Source organism: Pomacea canaliculata, linkage group LG1 (assembly GCF_003073045.1).
Source record: "Pomacea canaliculata isolate SZHN2017 linkage group LG1, ASM307304v1, whole genome shotgun sequence".
NCBI lineage: Eukaryota > Metazoa > Mollusca > Gastropoda > Architaenioglossa > Ampullariidae > Pomacea > Pomacea canaliculata.
This window is the reverse complement of record NC_037590.1, coordinates 28,700,550-28,720,778: the sequence shown is the minus strand read 5'-3', so window position 1 is coordinate 28,720,778 and position 20,229 is coordinate 28,700,550. Positions and strand designations below refer to the sequence as shown.

Sequence of the window (20,229 nt, the reverse complement as noted above, 5' to 3'; positions counted from 1 at the left end):
CTTTCTCCAAGTTTTGATCGGGCACTCTGTTCGCTGCCCCTTCGTCAGAGATTCTCCTTGATGCTTTTAAAAGCCCACTTCTTTGCCAGAACATTCTATTTGACATATACATTTTCATTTTCTTGCCACAGCAAATATCTGGTAGAAAAATTTTCAGTTCTTTGCCAGAACTTTCCTTTTAAACGATTACAGTACAGAAGTTGCCAGGTACTTGAAAGCTGATATTTTTGCCGGAAGTCCAAACGTCTGTGCTGAACGGTAACAATACGGAAATTCTTTTCATCAGGCAATGCTCGCGTTTTGTTTGTTTGTTTTTTGTTGTTGTTGTTGTTGTTGTTGTTGTTGTTGTTGTTGTTGTTGTTGTTGTGTTGGTTCGTTGGTTGGTTGGTTTTTTGCAGAAAGTCAAAACGTTCGTGTTAAACGATCGTAATTTAGATATTCTGTTCTTTTTAGCCAGACGTCCAATCGTTTGTGTTAAACACATACAGAGATTCTAATTAGCAGTTAAATTCTCGCATCTTCTCTAGAAGTCAGAGTTGATGCTAAGTGACTGGAAGACATTCCAGTTTCCTGTCATCCTGTCGCACGGCGTTTTACCCACAATGCCCCGGCACTGGGTGCGGACCAAGAGATCCCCAGTTCAGCCACGTGGCAGCAGCTCCTGGCTGCTCGTCTGGCGCCCTTCAGGGTTTCTGTGCTCCCGCCCCTGCCGCTTTTAAAGGAGTCTATAAATATTATTGGGTGTTTGCGCTGCGCGTCAGCAAGAGAAGTATGATGCATGAGCAGACAGGTAACTTTGGTAGACAGGTGCTGGGTATGAAGACTATTCTTCATGTGAAGAGCCTCTTAAGTGGAAATGAAGAATCAGCTGTTTAAGTGTTTAATGTCTGAGGCTTTTGCACTTTAATGCTTTGCTAGGGTAGTAGTAAAGATTTCTTAATATTACACACATTCTTAAAATGATTATTTACACACATATATACGGAGAACTAATATACACTCGCAGATGTAGCAAAGTCTACATATGTGTAGGTGCGTGTGTGTCTGAGTGCATGCTTAGCGCACGAATATATATATATGTTTCCCCTTTCTCTGGGTGCACTTTCTGGCTAATAAAAGACAATAAATGTGAGTGAGAGTGAGTGAGTGAGAGAGAGAGAGGATTTAACGAGTAGAGTTTATTGTGAAACTTTAATGTTATGTGACGGACTCTGTAAGTTTTTAATGGTAAGAAGCGATTGAAAACCTTAACCCACCGTGCACAGCTCGAACCAACATCACTGCAACTGCAGTAACTATTGAATTTCATCATCCGTCCGTGCATCCATCAACCCCAACGTATTTATTACATCAACAATAAACGACAGTTTCGCCAAAGGATGATGCTATAACAATAAGATATGTGTTTCTTCTTCCGTCAGTACATCCAGCTACCACATTCTATACTTACATTATCTCCTGAAGCTACCACGAACCATAATTGTAACATTTCTCTTGATTAGACTATAATAGGTTAATGATTATCTAACATTAACGATAGGTGACAAAGAACAAGGGATGGTTATACTTTGAGCTTCTAGAATCAGAAGGGATTGTCCAGCATCTAGAATCAGAAGGGATTGTCCAGTCTCTCTCTCTCTGTTACTGATGCTGTTATAACAATGGTGTTCTCTAGCTCTGCTAGTCACATGGCTCAAACAAGGATGTTCCCTTCGTCCTGCTGCTGATGCTGTTATTAAAAATTCCAGTCCACAGGCTGCTGAGTGCATGGCCACGTGTTGTGCTGCTGTCGCTGCAACGGCTGTTTCGCTTCCGAGGTTGGGCTGGAAGCATGCACCTAAAATGAGACACCCGAGGCTTAAAATAGAACCTGAGTTTAAACGTCCTATTTCCGTTCGCATTTTTCCCTTCTTTTGTGCCTGACTGAAACATCGACATTTTTGTGGCTGCTCTGGATACCATTTTTGACACACTTGCACCCGTCGGGAATATTTTCAGTATTTTTTTATTTTTTACACAAAGTTTATGTTCAAAATAAATGTTTGGCACATGAGCTTCTCTTTTTTTTTTACCCTGGTTGTGTTTTGTCTACTAAAACTGATACAGTGCAGTTGTTGTTTCCTTATGTCAGAGCAGTCTGACATTCTGACATAAAGAGGTATTAAAAATACCATTGTAGTAAGTTCTAAATAGTGCTACGGTTTCCTTGAAGAACTTTTGCCTATTTCACGTTAATGTAAGAAAGTTTAAAGCTGTTCAGTACAAGAAAGGTAAGGAAGGGCGCATAAAATAAATAAGCCGAAGCAATTGCTTATCGCTTGGGCGGATGTCGTATAAAAATCTCTGGTTTTCGGAAATTTAATTTCACATTCTCCTTGTACCCAGCATTCCTTCCACAAGTGTCTCTTCCTTCAAAGAATTTCGATGCTGTCTGACCTTCCAGTTCCTGTTTTCATAACTTGTCGCACCTGAAATATGTCAAGAAATGTCTTCTTTGCTGTCTAGGACCTTCATGGTTAGCAAGTAGTTTGTGATCTTAAAGATGCTGTAACTAGTCTACTGTGATGTCATCAAGCCAGCTGCCCTGTGAGCTTCCCAAAAATCCAGCTGTCCACTGCTTACCAATAACCTTGCTGTCCTGTGAGCTTGTCAGCAACCCAGCTGTCCTGCAGGTTTTCCATTTATCCATATGTCTTCAGTAGTATACCCATCTATCACAATAATCTCGAGAAAAACTTACAATAATTAGCGTTATCGATATTGGAAGGAAAAAAAAGTGACCCAGACCTTATGTCAATATTTAGTCTTGAATCCTGCGGATTGCTGCAGTCTCGGGTACCTACTGTAAGAAATTCTTGTCGGAACGAATCATCTAACGTCATTTGTGAACATTTAAATTAAAAAAGTAAGCTATTTCAACCCTTCACCTTATCACAAGATGAATTACTCTGTATTGTTGACCCCGTGGCTTCGTAAAATGAGCAAGGAAATAGGGTCCATCCGCACAAGTGAATACATTTTTCTCTAGAATCCGAAACTTCGGGCCCAGTCTCCAGACCTTCTGATGCGTAGGTCGAGTCACAAATCCACCTGCAAGTGTTTCTTCGTTCTCTGGGTGCACTTTCTGGGCAATGAAAGACAATAAATGAAATTTATGCTCTGCTCTCGCCTTCTGCGGTCTTGGTCGAACACAGAAAATTTATGGACGACCATGCCAAATAAAACTGGCGGTGACAGTTCGCCTTTTTTAATTTTTTCGCACCATTTTAATCGACTAATGAGCCTAGTGCTTCATGAACAGCTTTTCTTTCTCCCTCCCATCCTTCCCTTTTTCCCCCTGTTTGAGAACAGGTGTAATGTGGGCTTGCTTCCAGCACCTTGGCACTAGGCCTTATTCCCCGCTCTGGAGAAACCTGAACTTGGCAGGGTATTCCAGGTGTTTTAGCATGTCATGGCTGATACCGCAAGATTGCCGGCGTTTTAGCATGTCATGACTGAAGCCTTCAGATTGCTGGTGTTTCGGCATTTTCATCGCTGAACACCACCATCACCTTCAGCCAGTGTCACTGTATCCGCCGTGTCTCTCAGGTGTTTCAGGCAGGCCGTCCTGCTTTCAGAGATGCGGGCTGAACCAGTCCCCCTCAGCGCAAACTGTATGGACCAGCAATGATTCTGCAGGAAACCACTGAGTTTCTGAGAAAATCAGGCACCCAAGTGTAAAGACAATATTGGCAAGCGATAACAACTCTCGTCTTCTGCGGATTGATGGCAGTTTCCCAGATCTTGAAGGCTATTTATGAAACCATATTACTGAAAACTTCGGAGATCGAGTCGTCGATACTGGTAGCGCTTGTTTGGACGAAAATATTGGATCCTAAAATTAGAAACAACGACGCTCCTTGTTGTATGTGCATATATATATATATGGAAAGGTGTATACACACATGTTATATATATATACACACATGAAAAGGTGTATTTATCTAACAGAGTAGTCTGGTCAAACTAATGTCTAGATGTCCTTCTCGATGGCGTTGCGTGTTTGTTTGGCTTGCATTCTGAATAGGAGGGTGGTGCTCAGCAATGGTAGTTCTGACAGGCAAGGTTATGTGAACAGACTGGCAGATAAATTGTTCTTGTTCACAAGACTACACCGACGTACGGGAGCTGAAGTGGCGGAGTGTCGGCAGGTTTTTTGGTGGAGGGTGGTACTTTGTACTTCTTTTGTTTTACTCTACGCGTAAACACATTCAATTAGTAGAACTATGGCGGAAATCAAGTGACCACTCTACATCCACTCCTTGAACAATGCTGATCGGAATTGTGTGTATGTGTGTAGTGGGGAAGGGGGAGGAAAGGAGAGAAGGAGGGTAAGAGTAACCCACAGCGCACCTAGACCTCTTGCCTGGGCCAGAGAACATTTCATGTCATCGGAACGTCTCCTCAAGTAGAAGAAACAAACCTTTCATTTTGACGATGTACTTTAATCTCGGTCCATGTCAGCAAACTAAAAGCTGTAAACATCCTTACTCCTATCCCTCCAAAGAAAATATTGAATAGGTACTGTGTTATGCAAAGTAGGACGAAAATGCGGGTCATCACTATCTCCATTCCCAGATGCTTCTCTTGACTGTGATAACTTGAGGTGGTACTAAGAGATAGAAAAGAGCCTACCACCTGACTGCCATATATTTTGTGTCTTCAGCTGAATCATCTCTTTAATGGTCAATTTCCCGTAATTGACTTCTTCGCGCCGCTGTCTACTTTTGTCAAAAAACGCTGGCGATATTCGTAATCATCTTTTCTCCCCTCCTTCGTATTTTGTTTTCCCAAAAGAAAATACCTCGCATAAAAACTCTATCTGAACCCTCTATAGCATAAACACTGTAAATAAGGACCCTATCTGACCCCTTCCTCCACCTAAGATTATGTAGATGGCGCATATGACTTCCTGTCGTCTGCCGATGGCTGATGATCGTCTGCTAGCTTATACTGTTGTACATGGCTTCAATAATGGCAATGTAAATCAAAGCTTAACATATACTCTGTAATCGGTTTGTTTTGGAACATTGACTTCCGTCCAATACACCAAGCATTGATTTCGAAGGGAAACGATTCCCGATAAAGTGTATTATCAGGAATGTTGACATCTAAACTGGTGTTTAGTAAGAAAGCTAATGATAAGATATCTGGAAACAGAATATTACATACACATATAAACTAAGAGTGAGCGAGAGAAAGGAATTTTTTTAATAGAAGAAAGAGACGAAAACCAGAAAATGAACACTTTGCTATTATATCTCAGGTAGGACATGCCTTCACGCGCAGACTAACTTACCTACGTATTCGTCCATGAATTAAAACATTCGCTAAAGAAAGGCTTAGCCAGTAGGTAAGGAAAGAAGCAAGAGAAGAAAGAGAAAAAGCAAGCGACGGGGGTTGGGGCGGGGATGGAGGTACAGATATAAGGGAGGAGGAGAAGAAGGGGAAAGATGGTGGTGTCTGGTGGAAGGAATATGCTTTGACTGTTTGCACTTACATCGAGGCCATTAAGTACTTCCGTCTGGACTCGGCAACAAGTCGGCAGACAAAAGAAGCGATGCACCCTACAGCCCAGGACCGTAAAACCCTCCGCCGGGTTCTCGCAAAACCGACCGCAGAACCATTTTACATCCTTTTAAATCTTCCCTTTTTTTCTTTCTCTCTCTCTCTCACAGACGAGCCAACGGCAGCTCTTGTCGTACCTGCAGTCGCATGGCCGTTGAAGTGGTGAGTGTCTAACAAGCACACGATTAGTGCCGAAGCTTCCAGACGCCGGTCTGTTGCCAAGACTGACAAGGCGAGCGGTGACGCAGTGGTTTCTCGATGGCCACAGACACCACACAGACATCAGTCCCCTCTGCCTCGGCAAGGCGTTGGGTTGTAAAACCTAATTATAACCTTCTCCAGACTCGTTAAGAATCGTTAAGCACAACGGTGATTGCTGCCTGTTCGAGTGGGTTAAGTGCCACCGAATCATAGGACGGTCTTAACAAGGGACCTACGTTACAGTTACAGGTTTGAACTCAAGCGCGCAGTCCTTTTTATATTTTATCTGAAAAGTAGTTTTGAACTGTATAAACCGAAGTGCTAGAAAGCAAAACAAAAAAAAAAACAAAAAAAGGTGGGAGGGGAGTAAAGTTTGAGAGCGCCATTTGCTGGCTCGCAGACTGAATCTTTACAACTGACACGACTTGAATCATGAGCAGCAATAACCATCTTAGAAGCGCCCCAAAACCCGATTAGTCTCGTTCACAGAGGCCATTCATCTCTCTAGTCCAGGGGTGGGCAACATACGGCCCGCGGGCCGGATCCGGCCCACGACGGGATTTTGATTGGCCCGCATACTGTTTCTGGTCGTACATGATAATGTGGCCCGCGGCCACATTCTGCCGCAATCTCCCACTACTAATTACTTGCTCACTGCGTCGAATAATAGTGACTGTTAGTTATTTTTTGGTTCTTTGTTTTCTTTGTTTTTTGATTCTTTGTTTTCAGTTAGAATTAGATTTAGAAGTCGGCAAGAAAGCAGTATGTTTGTTGTGCAGTGAAAGTGTTGCCGTGATGACAGAGTACAACGGTAGCCGCCATGATGCGACGACACATGCAGGCTATGGCAGTACTTTATCAGCAGCCTAACGGCAAACAAGAGCAACAGAACTGGACAGAAAACTTGTAAAGCAGCAGAATGTATTCGTAAAAACCAAAGTAGCCCAGAAAGCTGCTACTCATGCCAGCTTTGTGGTCGCATACAACATTGCCAAGCACAGCAAATCGTTCAGTGATGGTGAATTTGTCAGAATATCACAACACACTTTCCAACACTGGAGACTATGGTACCCCAGATGATGTCAACTGAGAAATACACTAACATGATATCTACACTAGACAATGAATTTGCTCGTCGTTTTGCGGATTTCCAGAAACTTGCTGCTGAGTTTGATATCTTGTCATCCCCGTTTACAACTGACTTTGAAAAGGTGTCGGATGCTCTACAGCTGGAATTGATTGACCTGCAGTGTGACTCTACCCTGAAAGAGAAATTCCAGTCTGAAAGCATTGACAAATTGTATGCCTCACTGAATGAGTCCAAGTTTGCCAACCTGAGAAAGATGGCCATGAAACTACTTGTTCTGTTCGGGTGTACATACATTTGTGAGCAAACATTTTCGACCATGAACATTAACAAGACAAATCTGCATTCCAATCTGATGTTCACGTGCAGTCGTTACTGAGGATTTCTATGTCCGACATGCACAGCCTGAGTTCAAGCAACTTGTTGACAACTTTGATCGACCGCAGCTGTCTCATTGACTTCAGCAGCTGTTGAAGTACATTACGTTAACATCATTGAATACTGTTTTCGGTCTCTATGCTTTAAAATTAAAGTTTACGAGTTTACATTAAACACGATTTATTCCTTGCATATGTAGATAAATACGCGATTAGGGTATTGATCCAGTACTTAATCTGGCCCGCCAAGGACTTCCTTTCCCCTTATCCGGCCCGCCGACCGGAAAAGTTGCCCACCCCTGCTCTAGTCAATTCTCCTGCTTAACTCCATCGCTCTGCGAATGCGACTTGCGATTAAGTAGTCGTTCTTACTGGTGATGGGGGTCATTGTTCCCACTTATGACGAAGTAGTCGTTCTTAATTGTGATGAAGAAATCTTTTTTAGTTGTGTTACTCCTGTCACTATTTTACCATCATCCTCATCCTCATCCTCCTCCTCATCATCATCATCATCATCACTACCACAACCCTCCCCAATTTCTCATCATCATCATTATCATCATCATCATCATCATCATCATCATCATCATCATCATCATCATCATCATCATCATCATCATCATCATCACTACCACAGCCCTCCCCAATTTCTCATCATCATCATTTTGTACGCAGATTGACGATGCGTTCTTTTTGGTGCTATAAAAGGAAGAGGGCATAAGAGACATCCCAAATACGCCTTTCACAAGACCTCATTATCTACTTACCTCTCTGTCAACATGCATACCTGCCTACCGATGTACCTGCTTACCTAACTACCAATTTGAATATGAATAGCGATATTCAGATTGTTTGTTCTGCTGTCAATCCTACAGACCATGACTATACAATTTATAAGCCAGTCCACACATTTCATTCCCCAGTTGCCCCCTTCTGTTCCTTTTGTAAGTCGGAGAAAGACTGTGCTTGAACCTCAGATGTTGAGCGGCCTTCCAGCGTGCAGTGCCATGATTGACAAAATATAAAGTGCCGGCCCACTGGGTGATCAGCCCTTCCTCAGGTCATACTCTTCTCCTACTCCGAAAGCGGAAGTAAGTGTGGCGGCAGGCAGAGAGAAGTCTCGCCAGAGCTGGAGAGGCCCCACGAGACAGTGCAATATCTAATGTGTCGGAGTTGGACGCGTTCCCGTCTCGTCTGCGCCCATCTCGCCCGCAGCGACCGCCCGGCAGAAGCGAATGAAATTAGCTCCATCCAGAGCCGTTTATTCGTCTCCTGACTTCTTGCGAAGATGGGAACTACTGAAGTGCTCTTTGCGATCTCCTGGCAAAACCAACAATGTCTGAGACCTTGGCTGTCATCCAAAGCCATTGAATTTCCCCCGTGTTCTCTGGCTCCACTGGCGAGGGTCCAGCGGCACCGGGGGGAGAACTCATTTGCCACAGCGTGCAGGACAATATATCGTATGGGCCTCCGTTGTGCGCGAAAAACCTACTCGTTCGTCTCTTAATCAAAACATTGGAGTCCTGCTGCTGAAAGATAATAGAAAGCACTCTTTGATTTGTGTCAACACTCCTTTTTGCCCCGCGCTATGCCATTTTTGCAATGGCCTGTATGGTACCTAACCCTGCGTGGGCGACAAACTCTGTTCCGAAAAAAGCCTCTTCTGGAAAACTCCTAGTCCCTGCACAAACGTGCAGACTAAACCAAAGTTTCTGTGGCTCTGAAGGCCTGATCTCTGTACGTAAAGATAAATGTTTGGCTTTACTGCTAAGCCTTACCTGCTGTCTCTCCCAGGAGTCGTGAGCACGGTAGACAAGCTGACCCCTGACCCCTCTCACCAGGCGGAGCGCAGTAACTACTTTCCTGTATGAATGACTCGCCACTCTCCACGTTTATCGCCTGTTTTTAAGGCCAGAGATAAATTTTAACTCATGACAGTGCTAAAGGCCAGTTGTTAACATATTTAAAGGGAGAAAACCCGAAATGAAAGTCACGTTAAAGATACACTACTCTTAAGAAATTTAAAAAAAAACTTCTTAGATCAAGAGAAATATTTTCTTCGAATTCTGGAGATGCACTCAAGAGAAAGGCCATGCATGTTTAGACAGACAAAAACAACTCAGTGTGTGTGCAGTTTATTTTGCACTGTTAACTCGAAAACACTTCCACGCGCTGGGGCGTGACCCTTCGAAGCAGTTCACGACGACAGGAAAACAAAAAGTGACAAAACACAACATTAATAATAAATACTCTTAGTCGCTTCACTTTGCCGGAAGTAGACATTTGCGCATGACAGATGTTTGTTTTCCGTTTTGTAACCTCGCGGTTTCGGTCAGTGATTAAAAGGAGTGTGTGGATGTAATGGTTGAAAGCATTTTGCAAAATCCAGTTAAAATTACACGTATACATACTAGTTTAAATGTTTAAATACTTTCGTATTAAGTAAAACATCTTCATGCATTCGGAGTTGTTACACGATCCTGACGCCATTGACAAGCTGATGCATGCGAAGAGTCAACGACCCAAGTCCGAATAATCAAATCGTACCTGGCCCAAAAGATAAATCGAAACAAGTAGCTATTAACATCAAATATTACCAAAAGAACCATACTTTGTTCAAACAATCGAGATACGCAAGCTCAGCTGCCTATTTTATACCGAGCCATACGAATAGGTTTAGCCACCATTTTACTAACCAAAAATTACCGCTCGGCAATAGGCATGCAGAGAACCTATCTTACATGGCGAATAAATGTGCTTTTTCTCTTTAAACAATTTTTTTAATTAAAATAAAATTTTTTCATAATTTTATTGTGACTTTTCTGTCACTTTGACTTTTTTCTCTATTATTATTATGATGATGATTATAATATGCAGAGTCGGGCCAGGGACAGTTTGACTTTTCGGTCTTGGGACGAAATGGACATAGCTGGGACGAATTGACTTAGGCTGTGGGGCGATATGACTGGGACGAAATGGTCTTGGGGCGAAATGACCGGCCGCCTTTGTGCTCCACGTTTTTCCCTTCTTTGGCCCCAGTGCCTGGAATACCTTCCCCTTAGTGCCCTGCACACCTTTGACACTTTGAAGGCTGACATCACAATATCTATCAGCCTCAGACTTCTTAAGTAATAATTATTGCAATGATCATGCTCTAATGTAATGGTTTTTTTTTTATTAATATTATAGTTTTCAAGGATGGAATTATAGACTGGGCTCAGTCTGAAAAACGTTTTACGTCTTATAAACTGTGCATCATATTCTTCAATTGTTTTATGACAGCTTGCTGACTGGTCCCCGAGGGCCGTTGAAGGTATGGTCACTTCTCTTGCATCGTCCAGATTCTCGCAAAGTCGTTCTGCTGCCGGTGTGCGGCTGTCTTTGTGTCCGCGCTCTTTGGCCCATGATGATCTTGCGCCGACAAGAGCATCAACTATTCAAGCTCACCCTCACATGCCAGTCCAGTCATGGAAGCAGCAAAGCTGTCTGCTGACAGGTTAAGAATACACCTGATGATATACACACGATGTGTGCATGAGCACTGGTGCTAATGGTTTACAAGAAAAAAAAGTTTCGGGTGCAATGCTTTTATAATGGATTACGAACTAAGCAGGTGTTGTATTAATCTGAAGGCTTACGGACGACCAGGCTCTATAAAAAAAAAACATTTTAGTAAGAATATGAATATCTAATAAATCGTAAAAATCTCATTTTAAGCGTTGCATGTGGTAGTGGGAACTAAAGTATTAAGTCTGACTTTAAGAGCTAAGCTTTCCTTAGAGACGTTAAGAGCACACAGCATGATACCGCACCGTAAGAAATGGACTATCTGATCTTGAAAACATTCTTGGGAGGGAAAATGCTGACGTGTTCCTGAAAAAAAAGAGAGAAAAAGGCAGCAGCAGGTTTATTCAATGTGGCTTTTTTGTACTTGAAGAGATCTCATGGTCGGGCAAAATGTACTACCACAGATGCAGCTGCCGGTAGTATCGAGAACACTATCTCGTTTTTCACAGGTGAGAAGTTACCTGCGAGACGAGCGCAGGCAGCGCTGGGGTGCTATCGCGACCTGCGCCGTGTTAAAACATTGCAAGGCGCAAGTCAAAATGTCAGGGAGGAGGAACAATCCTCTGCCCACTCGCAACCATTTCTGCACGTGTAGCAGCGGCTTGTGCCGACCCGGGGTCGCTTATAGGTCACAGCGGCCAGAAGTGTAGGCAAGGGCTTGTGTGACCACCTCCTCGGCTCTCATCTGCGACATGGACATTCATTTATTCTCTCTCTCTACCTTTTTCTCCCCCTTTCTCTCCTTTTGTGTGAACCATATTAATGCAAATCGCTAGAAACGTTTCAACTATTTCTTCCGAACTTTTAAAACAGGATGCTGAGATCACCACGCGTAACGTCTTGTCACGTGACCTTAGGAACGGAACTGTGGAGGAAGCAGTCAGTTTGAAAGCTACTGCGCATCGTAAATGCAAGGAGTCGTGTTTTGCAAAAGAGTGCGGGGAGGTACTGGAGGTGGTTGGGGAGTTTCCGATCGGCTTGAAGTCGAAACTGCGAGCAAAAATGCAAACTCACAGCGCGCACGTTCTCGAGAAGCACCGCAAAACTGCCGCTAGGCTTTTGTGAGCACCACATTCTAGTCTGGCAGATGACTATACATCCAAGCACTGATACGTAGTTTTCTTAATGATCTGTGTCGAGGAAGGGGAGAAAACCTCGCTCCTTGCGGAGCGAGTTCAGCGAGTTCAACGACTGCCAGCCTTGATTTACGCAGAGGTGCTAAGAGGGTCCGCTTGCAGGATTCAAGACACAGCCAGGCATCAGTTACGTAAGAGAGAGGAGAGGGGATAGAACTGCGCGTGGCTCCGGGACTGCGCCAAGCTGGTGGCAGACAGACAGACAGACCGACGGACCACCTGATGGCTATCTTCCTAACCTTTGCCGTTCGACCTGAGGTCTGAGCTCGAAGCCTAGGGCACAGGAGGGCGGAGAGTGGGTGAGTTGCCGCGGTGTGAGAGGTTGGTGTGTGCGGCTGCCTCTGTGTGGCACACCTGAGTATCAAGCGGAAGCCATGCAGACCTCCCGGCGGCTCGTTCCTGCGGTCACCCTTCAGACCCGTGCCAGACGCTGGTTTCTGCATGGCCGCTTATCGCTGCACCGTTGCTAGCACCGCAGTTCCGGCGGCGGCGGTGAGCGGTGGCTGACCTGGAGATATGGGACTGTGTCCTCACTTCACCGCGGCTCTGCGTACACGCTGAGGTAGGTTGCCATCGCATGCAGGTGTCTGTCGTGCAGCAGCAGCAGCAGCAGCAGCAGCAGCAGCAGCGCCGCGTCTAGCTATTATCGTCTGCGTCCCGGACGCTGACCGCGCGAGCGCTTTGTAAATCATCGCCCTTAATGTGTCTTACCTGGATCAAGAAAACAAAATAGGCCGAGGCACAGGTACTTGCTTTCATCAGCTCACCTGTATTTCAGTTGATGATTGTAGTTAGGAGATCGCGGCGAGGCGAAGGTAAAGTTAATAGCAGAGAAAGGGAAAAGCAAGGAACATATGAAACCGAAAGGGCAAATCCCCGAGCGGAGGGAAAGAAAAATAATCATTAGTAGACCACGTAGACTGAAAACAAACGTTGGGAGGGGACATCTTTGAACAACATTGTGCAGGCAATAGTTCGGATGCGTATCGGTGGCAGCTGGAAGCGGTGCCTACGATGCCACAAAGCGTTCCATATCACAGGACTGGGTGCAAGTAAACGGGTAAACGTACCCGCTCTAGTTAACTGATGATGCTACTCGGTACGGTTTGGTGCATTGTGTGTCTTGTCTTTGTAGGCTAAAGCATGTCGTCAATGTGTTGATGACTGTCTCATCATCGAGCTCTGTGTGCTGTCTAGCAGCGATCCTGAATGGAGCATGTCCCCAGTCGTGATGATGATAACTTCACTGTTGAGAATGTGTTTGATGATTTGAGTTAAGATGCCAAGTAGTAAGTAGCAGCTTCAATAATTTTAAGTCACATTGGTCTTCTATCAGCGTGTCGGGTAAAAGAGTTGCAACTACGTGAGATAGACGTTTTCCTGACGTCGTGCTGTTTGAACTCAGCCTGTAATCAGCTGGTTGAAATGAGCAATATTCCAGTTTAGTATTTGTCGTTGTCAGCAGGATGCTGCGGCAACAGTTTCATCGCATCAAAGTTTCATCGCATCAAAACGAAAAGTTTCATCAGTTAGTTGTTCGTAGAGCAAACCTGCGTTCGTTGTTCATTTTACTTGTCCCTTCCTCCATCTTTGCAGTCTTTCTGTTGCGTGGTCACAGTTTCTGCGAGCTTTTTATTGTTCCTCTCTTGTTACCAAGAAAAAAGTGAGCCAACGTTAAGTGGCCTTGGAAAATCATAAGAGATGGAACACTTAAAAGAACAGCACTTGAGGACGAAACTTATTACCGAAAGAACTATTATTAATCATGCAGCGTAAAAAAGGACCAGATGAGTAGAAATCCTGAGATTAGATGTTACCCTTCTCATCTGATTTACAGACTTTGTAAATATAGAGTTAAAGTGCATTTGTCTATCTCGTTTTACTTTTTTATGTTTACAATTTTTTCTTTTCTTTCATTTTGTGTTAGTCTTGCATTTTATTTTTTGGCTAGTCTATGTGTCTGCCGTCTGTGTGCTTTCTTTCTTTCTTTCTTTCTTTCTTTCTTTCTGCCTGACGGTGAGTTGGCGTTCACTTGTTTGTGTATTTTTGTCGGAAAGTGGTTGTCAAAATCCTACGATCAGTTTCGCGTTGAAGAAACTGATAAATTTACTAAAATAATATTTAGAAAACAGTGGCTTTTTGCAATATGCTCTGCGGGAGCCCTTTAAGCACAAGTGTGGCTGCTTACATGCCCTCTGCTGACGTTGGGTGTTTGACTTTAGCAGCGCCTGCCGATCCTAGCTGCGGCAGCGTTGAAATCGAGGAATTCTGTTTATTCTTCATCGTGCCGTCCTAAACTGATGCTCCCAATGTGGATCCAAGGACGGCTGGAGGCTCTTTACGTGCTGATCTGCAGGACAGTGCACTAAAAATAAAAAAAGCAGGTCAATGCAAAGATAAGAAGTCTGAAGACGGCGGCAGACATTTGCGGTGACTGGCACTTTTCTAGCTGCTTATATTGTCTGTCGTTAACCTGTTACCTACAAGAGAAACGTCCTGCTGGCTAATAGAGCTCCACAGTGTTTATGAGAGTGAACTCCAACACGCGAGCACACACGCACGAAGAGGACTACTAGATGTGTAAATCGTTTATGATATAGATGACGAGGCTTCCCACACCTTTTGCTGATGGTGTTGTCGATGGAGAGTCGATGGAAGTCGTGGCCGTGTTATATTGGAGACTCCTAATAAAGTCAACAATTTGAGTGTTGCGACAAGAATAGGTACAGGTGTCGCGAACAGCAAAACAAGCGACACATCACCGAAACTCCGACTCTCGGGATTTTACTTAGGTTGGTTGATCCGTGATGGCACGTAACTTAGGTTACATAGTGTCTGCTGACTTGTCTTGATGGACATGTTTCTCACATCTGTCGTGCTGCATACTATGAGGTCTGAAATATCAGTTCCATTCTACATACTCTGTCCATCTCAACCACCAAAATTCTCATTTACTAATTTGTTTTGTCTAAACTAGACTACTGAAACTCTCTTTTTGCTGGATGTCCACAGTACATCATCCACAAGCTTCAGAAAGTCCGGAACTCATCGTCCACTATCTGTTCATTTATCATTACTGGTCTGCGCAGCGAGTGCGATCTCTCTTGGTCGTGGAACTGCGTATTACAAATACCCATTATTATTATTATCATCATTATCATCATCATCTGTTCTGCCATCTAAACTTTGGAGAGTGATGTCCCCTCGCCCGACCGGCGGAAGTGGGCAGCTCTGTGTTTTTCTGTTTTGTCCGCGATATATTGTGTTTATCGTCAACTTGTGGATCTACATCTTTCTTTCGTTCCTCTGTGGGCTGGATTTTTTGTGGTTTTCTGCATATTTCCTTTTGGTATGGACAAATTAGATCGAAATTTTTGTTGACTGTCTCCATATCGTGCTACTTCCTCTGCAGTTCGTGATTTGCGGCATTCACATCAGCAATTGGTGTGCATCCAGGTAGCTCTTTGTAAACACTTTCTCCGACGATTGAATGCTTCAGTCCTTCTTCTACTGCTTTGCTTGGATGCTTTGATGAAACGATGGAACAACAAAAGATTGAATTTAGATCTACAGACTGTAATCACTCATTGGTTATCTCCCTTTTGCTAACTGCTTGATGATGACTTTCTTGTACATGTTATTCTTCACGCTCATCGTCACCTGGCTTGACTTCCTTACAGCATTCTTCCTGAGAGCAACTCGTTATCGCCGCATCTTTGCTGTTGTGTCACATCACCGCCTCTTCATCGTGTTTTGTTTCATCTTTGGACTGTGCCTTGATCTTCCTGTGCAGCGCACTAAGCTCGTCTTCTTCACGGGGAAGCAAGTGGCCTCTTATTATTATAAAGTGCTTTGAGTAGTGTTGATGTTGGAAAAAAGGTGCTTATTATTATTTTCTGCAAAGACATTGCACAACAGCGTGCCAGAAGCGGCCATCTTACGAGTCCATACCATGAGACGGTTTATGCCGGTGGAGCGTCCACGAGCTAAAGGTAGGATGGATATCTTTCACTGTTTTCACTACTTTACTTCTTATCAGAGAAATAGGGAAAGGCCGGCACGTCGTCGACTCAGGTACTAACAGACAGAAAAATGAGCCTGGCTGTTCAGTTTGGACTCGTAATTCTTCAGCACCCGTTGCCTTCTGGCCACCCCACCACCGTGCAGGTCGCTGGTGTCAAAGAGTACATCCTTGCTTCACCCCGCGTTCTGATCACTTGCTCTCCTGTAGGAGGCGTGACTCGGTGTGTCTTATAGTGAATCTAGTCTCCTGCCAGCGAGTGCTGGAAAGAGCTTTGGGGAGAGAGAGAGAGAGCGGCGAAACGCCGTCTTTTGTATTCCTACCGCTCCACAGATCCTCTCGCTGCCACACCTTACCTTGTTTGCTTTGAGAGCCTACTTCTGGAAGATTCTCTCGAGGAGCGACGGAAGCTGCGTGTGCGCAAGATGGCGGTCAGACGGTCCTCGTCAACGTGCTGGTGCTGGTCACGTGGCCAAAACTGCCATTGTCGTCCTCATCGTCGGGGTCGTCGTTTTTCATCGATGCAGGGACATCAGCGATGTACCAGGAGACTTTGACCGCCGATTAGGAAGTGGCTTGCCTGCCCATGGTGGTACGTAGCAGTTAACAGTTCTTGACATACTCCACACTATGGCTGGGGCTTTCAGCAGAGTAAGGAAATATCCAAACAGTCTTGTACCTCTTGCTCTTTTATTTTTACTCTGGTCGATAAAGATTGTGCCATCTGTCCTCAGACTAGTTTTTCGTTTCATAGCTGGTTACTAAATATTCGTAACAAACATTCTTTAATATTTCAAAACCACGCGTTCAGTTGTTTTGAGCTTATTTCAAGGCTCTTAATTCAAGAAATTATGATTGTCTCGTTATTACTCCAGATACCCGATCGTGACTAACTTTAGTGGATGGGTGAAATTTTGGGTGATTTAATGGGACAAGTATGACTGTCCATGTATGCAGAGAATGTTGGCGGCCAGATCACATTGATCTTTGTGTATGGAGATTTCTTCGAGGGCTCACATGAAATGGCAAATGGGTAATATTTTACATCACTGAGGCATCGGTTTGCAGCCCCTTCTACAATAAGTTTAATGTGTTACTGTTGAAGGCATCTGTTCTGATGTTACTGCACTGGCAGTGAATGAAGTACAGTACACTGCGCACTCACCATGGACACTCCGACTTTTACAAAAAACGTAAATCAGAAAGGACACCTTGTAGCCGCTTTAGGATTATACTTAGAGGGAGGGTATCTTTATCAGATTACAGAGAAAGACAAATTTTATTTTTATAGCTGCTATCTTTCTAGTTCAAGGTCAGTTTTGTGAAAATCGTTGTGTGCTTGTTTCCAAGGCGATATTGTCTGCACAGGTAGGTCTTACTCTCGTTCTGTTCCAGACTGCTGATGCCTTGCTTGTGCCCTGTTCACAAAGAAACATTACAAACTTTTTATGTGTCGTTGTATTATTAGATAAACAAATGTTTATAAATAAAATTAATTTGTGAATATCGCAATTGTTAATTGTATATTCGAGTTAGCGAATACTGCATGCGAAACATTTGTTTGCAAATGCTTTTTTAAAGTTGTTTTTTTTTTAAATGCAAAGAGCACTTGATAATAATAAACAATTTAAACTAAAACGTGAGGCTGGTACTTTTTTCTATATATTATCACCGGGCATCCTGGTGAAAAACTTAAAGCCATTTGTTATAATAGTTAAGCCTTCCGCGTGATGCTCCCGCCTGTAAAGTCATGACACTTAACACTTTGTCATAACCCCAATCACGTAAGGGACCTCACGTTTTCAACCGATCACGTGGTCAGATACGTTCTTTGACCGTTTCAGGAGGACTAGAATGCCGACATTGGACACGTTGGGCTACCTGGTGGCGCTGGGCAACTTGATCGTGCTGCTGGTGAGTGTGCCAAAGGCTGGGTGCCAGGGACTGCCCTCACAACCCCAACTCGCCTTCGAGAAGGAGGATTATCCCGCCGACCACTTTCACTACAGTCATCAGCTTCCAGACGGGAAAGAGATGAAAGTGTACCTGTTCGAAAACACGCCGACAAAGTAAGTCATTCTGCGTTGCACTTTTTCAAGTAGCGCATAGACACCAGGGGCTAGAGTTACGAAGCGAGGGTAAGTCGTTGCCCTGGGGAGACATGGGAACTCAAGGACAAGCTTCTTGTTTCAAAGTTAGAAAACGGTATCCAGACAAGCAGATGTTGTTTTGAAGCGTTGACCAAGGTGTCCTGGGGTAAAGAAATATGAAGTGGTGACCGCCTGCTCTGAACACTGCTTTATAACCTCGGAAACAAGATGCTTTTCTTTGAGGTTCCGGTTTTGCCCTGGGGAAAGGACTTACTTTCGCCTCATAACTACTGCCCCACCAGTGCGCCAGTGGAGTATCATTTCTTCGCCTGGTCGTTTACTCTTTTTGTGTCTCAACTACATCAGAAACTGTCTCAGAATCTTCCCTATTTGGGAAAAAAACTCCTTTCTCAGTCTCTCACTCACTCAGGCACGCGCCCAAGAACATACATTTATACATGCACACATATTTTAATTTGCAGATGCTAATATGTATTACATAAAAAAAGTCTGGTGAAGTTAACAACGAAACGTCTGCTTTAGTTTGGTGTCCACGTAGTACCGTCCTTATTAAAACTAAAAAAAAGCTCATTCCGGGATGATTGGCAAGATCTTTTTTCTTTTTATATTTACTAACCATCTGTTGATGGGAAATCGTACAGTTATTTTAATTTTTCCGCGTCCTGAAGGATCGTTTTGCAAAGGAGCATTTAAGTAAACTTAACTTCCAGTAATGAATTCTTTGCAGCCTAATTATTATCCCGTAACCGTGTTGAATGGAGACAGATGCTGAACGACACAAAGTTGACTGGAGTTGGGAAAAAGTAATATACATGAATATATTGGCCATTGGTACAGAGTGTGTAGGATTGGGAGAGGGGAGAGGAAAATGTCCAACGCCGTTTTTGCCCGACGCGGAGGAGAATGCCTCATCGGGCGGGGCTGTGGCTCCATCCAAACACTGCCCCTCCCCACAGTAGGGCCATGTCTGCAGACTCGGTGCCTTCTACCCTTGCTGCACTTTCACCTATCTCTAGTCGACAAGGTCACAGAAAGTAGGCAGGTGTTGTGAAGAGGTATCCAGAAGTACTTACTGGTTAGGAAGCGAGGCAACTGATGAGGCATCTATTGAACTCATCGTGTAGGAAGTAAGCTAATATGGAATCTATCCAGAATTACTTACTGGTTAGGAAGTAAGACAACAGAAAAAGCATCCCTACAAAAACTTTGCGAATAAAATATAAGGTAAACAAAGACAGAATGTGTCTAGAATAACGGATTGTGCAGGAAGTAAGTGAATATACGAAACACATGGAGAAATACTGGTTAGGAAGTAAGGCAACAGAGGTAAAAATCTACAAAAATGTACCGTGTAGAATATTAGGTAACAGATGAGACATCTAGAGGTGCTCAATGGTGAGCTGAACTTTTATTTTTTACATTCGCTGGCTAGACTTGCCTTGCTAAACTTGACTCTGTTAGGAGAAAAACGTGCGCCGGTGACCCCGCTACTGCTTGACTGTTCGCAAACGCTTTCCGAGCGAGTGCCTGCACGCGCGGGGCCAGTTGGCATTAGCCTTCAACCAAGCGACAACACAGACGTCGAAAAATGGGCCTGTGTGTGTGAGAGAGAGAGGGGAGACAGAAAGAGGAAGAAAGAAGAGAAAGAGTGAGGCAAGGTGAGAAGGTGGGGAGATAGAGCGAAGAGAAAAAGAGAGAAAGAAGGGGCAAAGAATGAGGAATAGGGGGAAAGGAGACCTTGAGGGGGTAGGGGCTTTTAGAGGTAGGGGATGGGAGGACGGCTGGTGCTTGCATCCCCAAGGGAAGCGGGACACAGGGGTGGAGGTCGGCGTGGTGCTTGAACAAAGCGATGCGTCGGGTCTGCTAAGCTTACGTGTCTTGTCCCGAGATTTACCGTCTACCTCGGTGTGTGTGTGTGCTTCCCCCTCCCCATCTTCCCTAGCAGCCGCTGTAGCAGAGGAGGCAGCAGCGGTACGGTAATCAGTTTCTGCGGGGAGCAGGTAAGTGGTTGGGTGCCGGAGCGTACAGCAGCGGGTAGGGAGAGCGCGAGTGGTGGTCTGGTGGGGGGCGAGGTGGAGAATGGCTCTGGAATATAGCCTGTCGGTGGTTCCTCCAGTCTTTC

General features: G+C 44.3%; 1 protein-coding gene across 6 annotated transcripts in view; it reads left to right on the top strand.

Moving 5' to 3' along the window:
* Positions 1-20,229, top strand: part of LOC112569391 (protein NDNF-like) — a 54,739-nt gene that overhangs the window by 23,220 nt on the left and 11,290 nt on the right. For 3 of the 6 annotated variants that reach the window (XM_025247189.1, XM_025247182.1, XM_025247201.1), the window contains exon 2: positions 17,841-18,065. In XM_025247189.1, the coding sequence (XP_025102974.1) occupies positions 17,851-18,065 (215 nt within the window). In that variant the 5' untranslated portion in view covers positions 17,841-17,850. Of the gene's footprint in view, positions 1-11,008; positions 12,538-15,186; positions 16,589-17,840; positions 18,066-20,229 lie in introns of those variants that run through there. The other 3 variants (XM_025247194.1, XM_025247183.1, XM_025247184.1) reach the window with 3 other exon arrangements.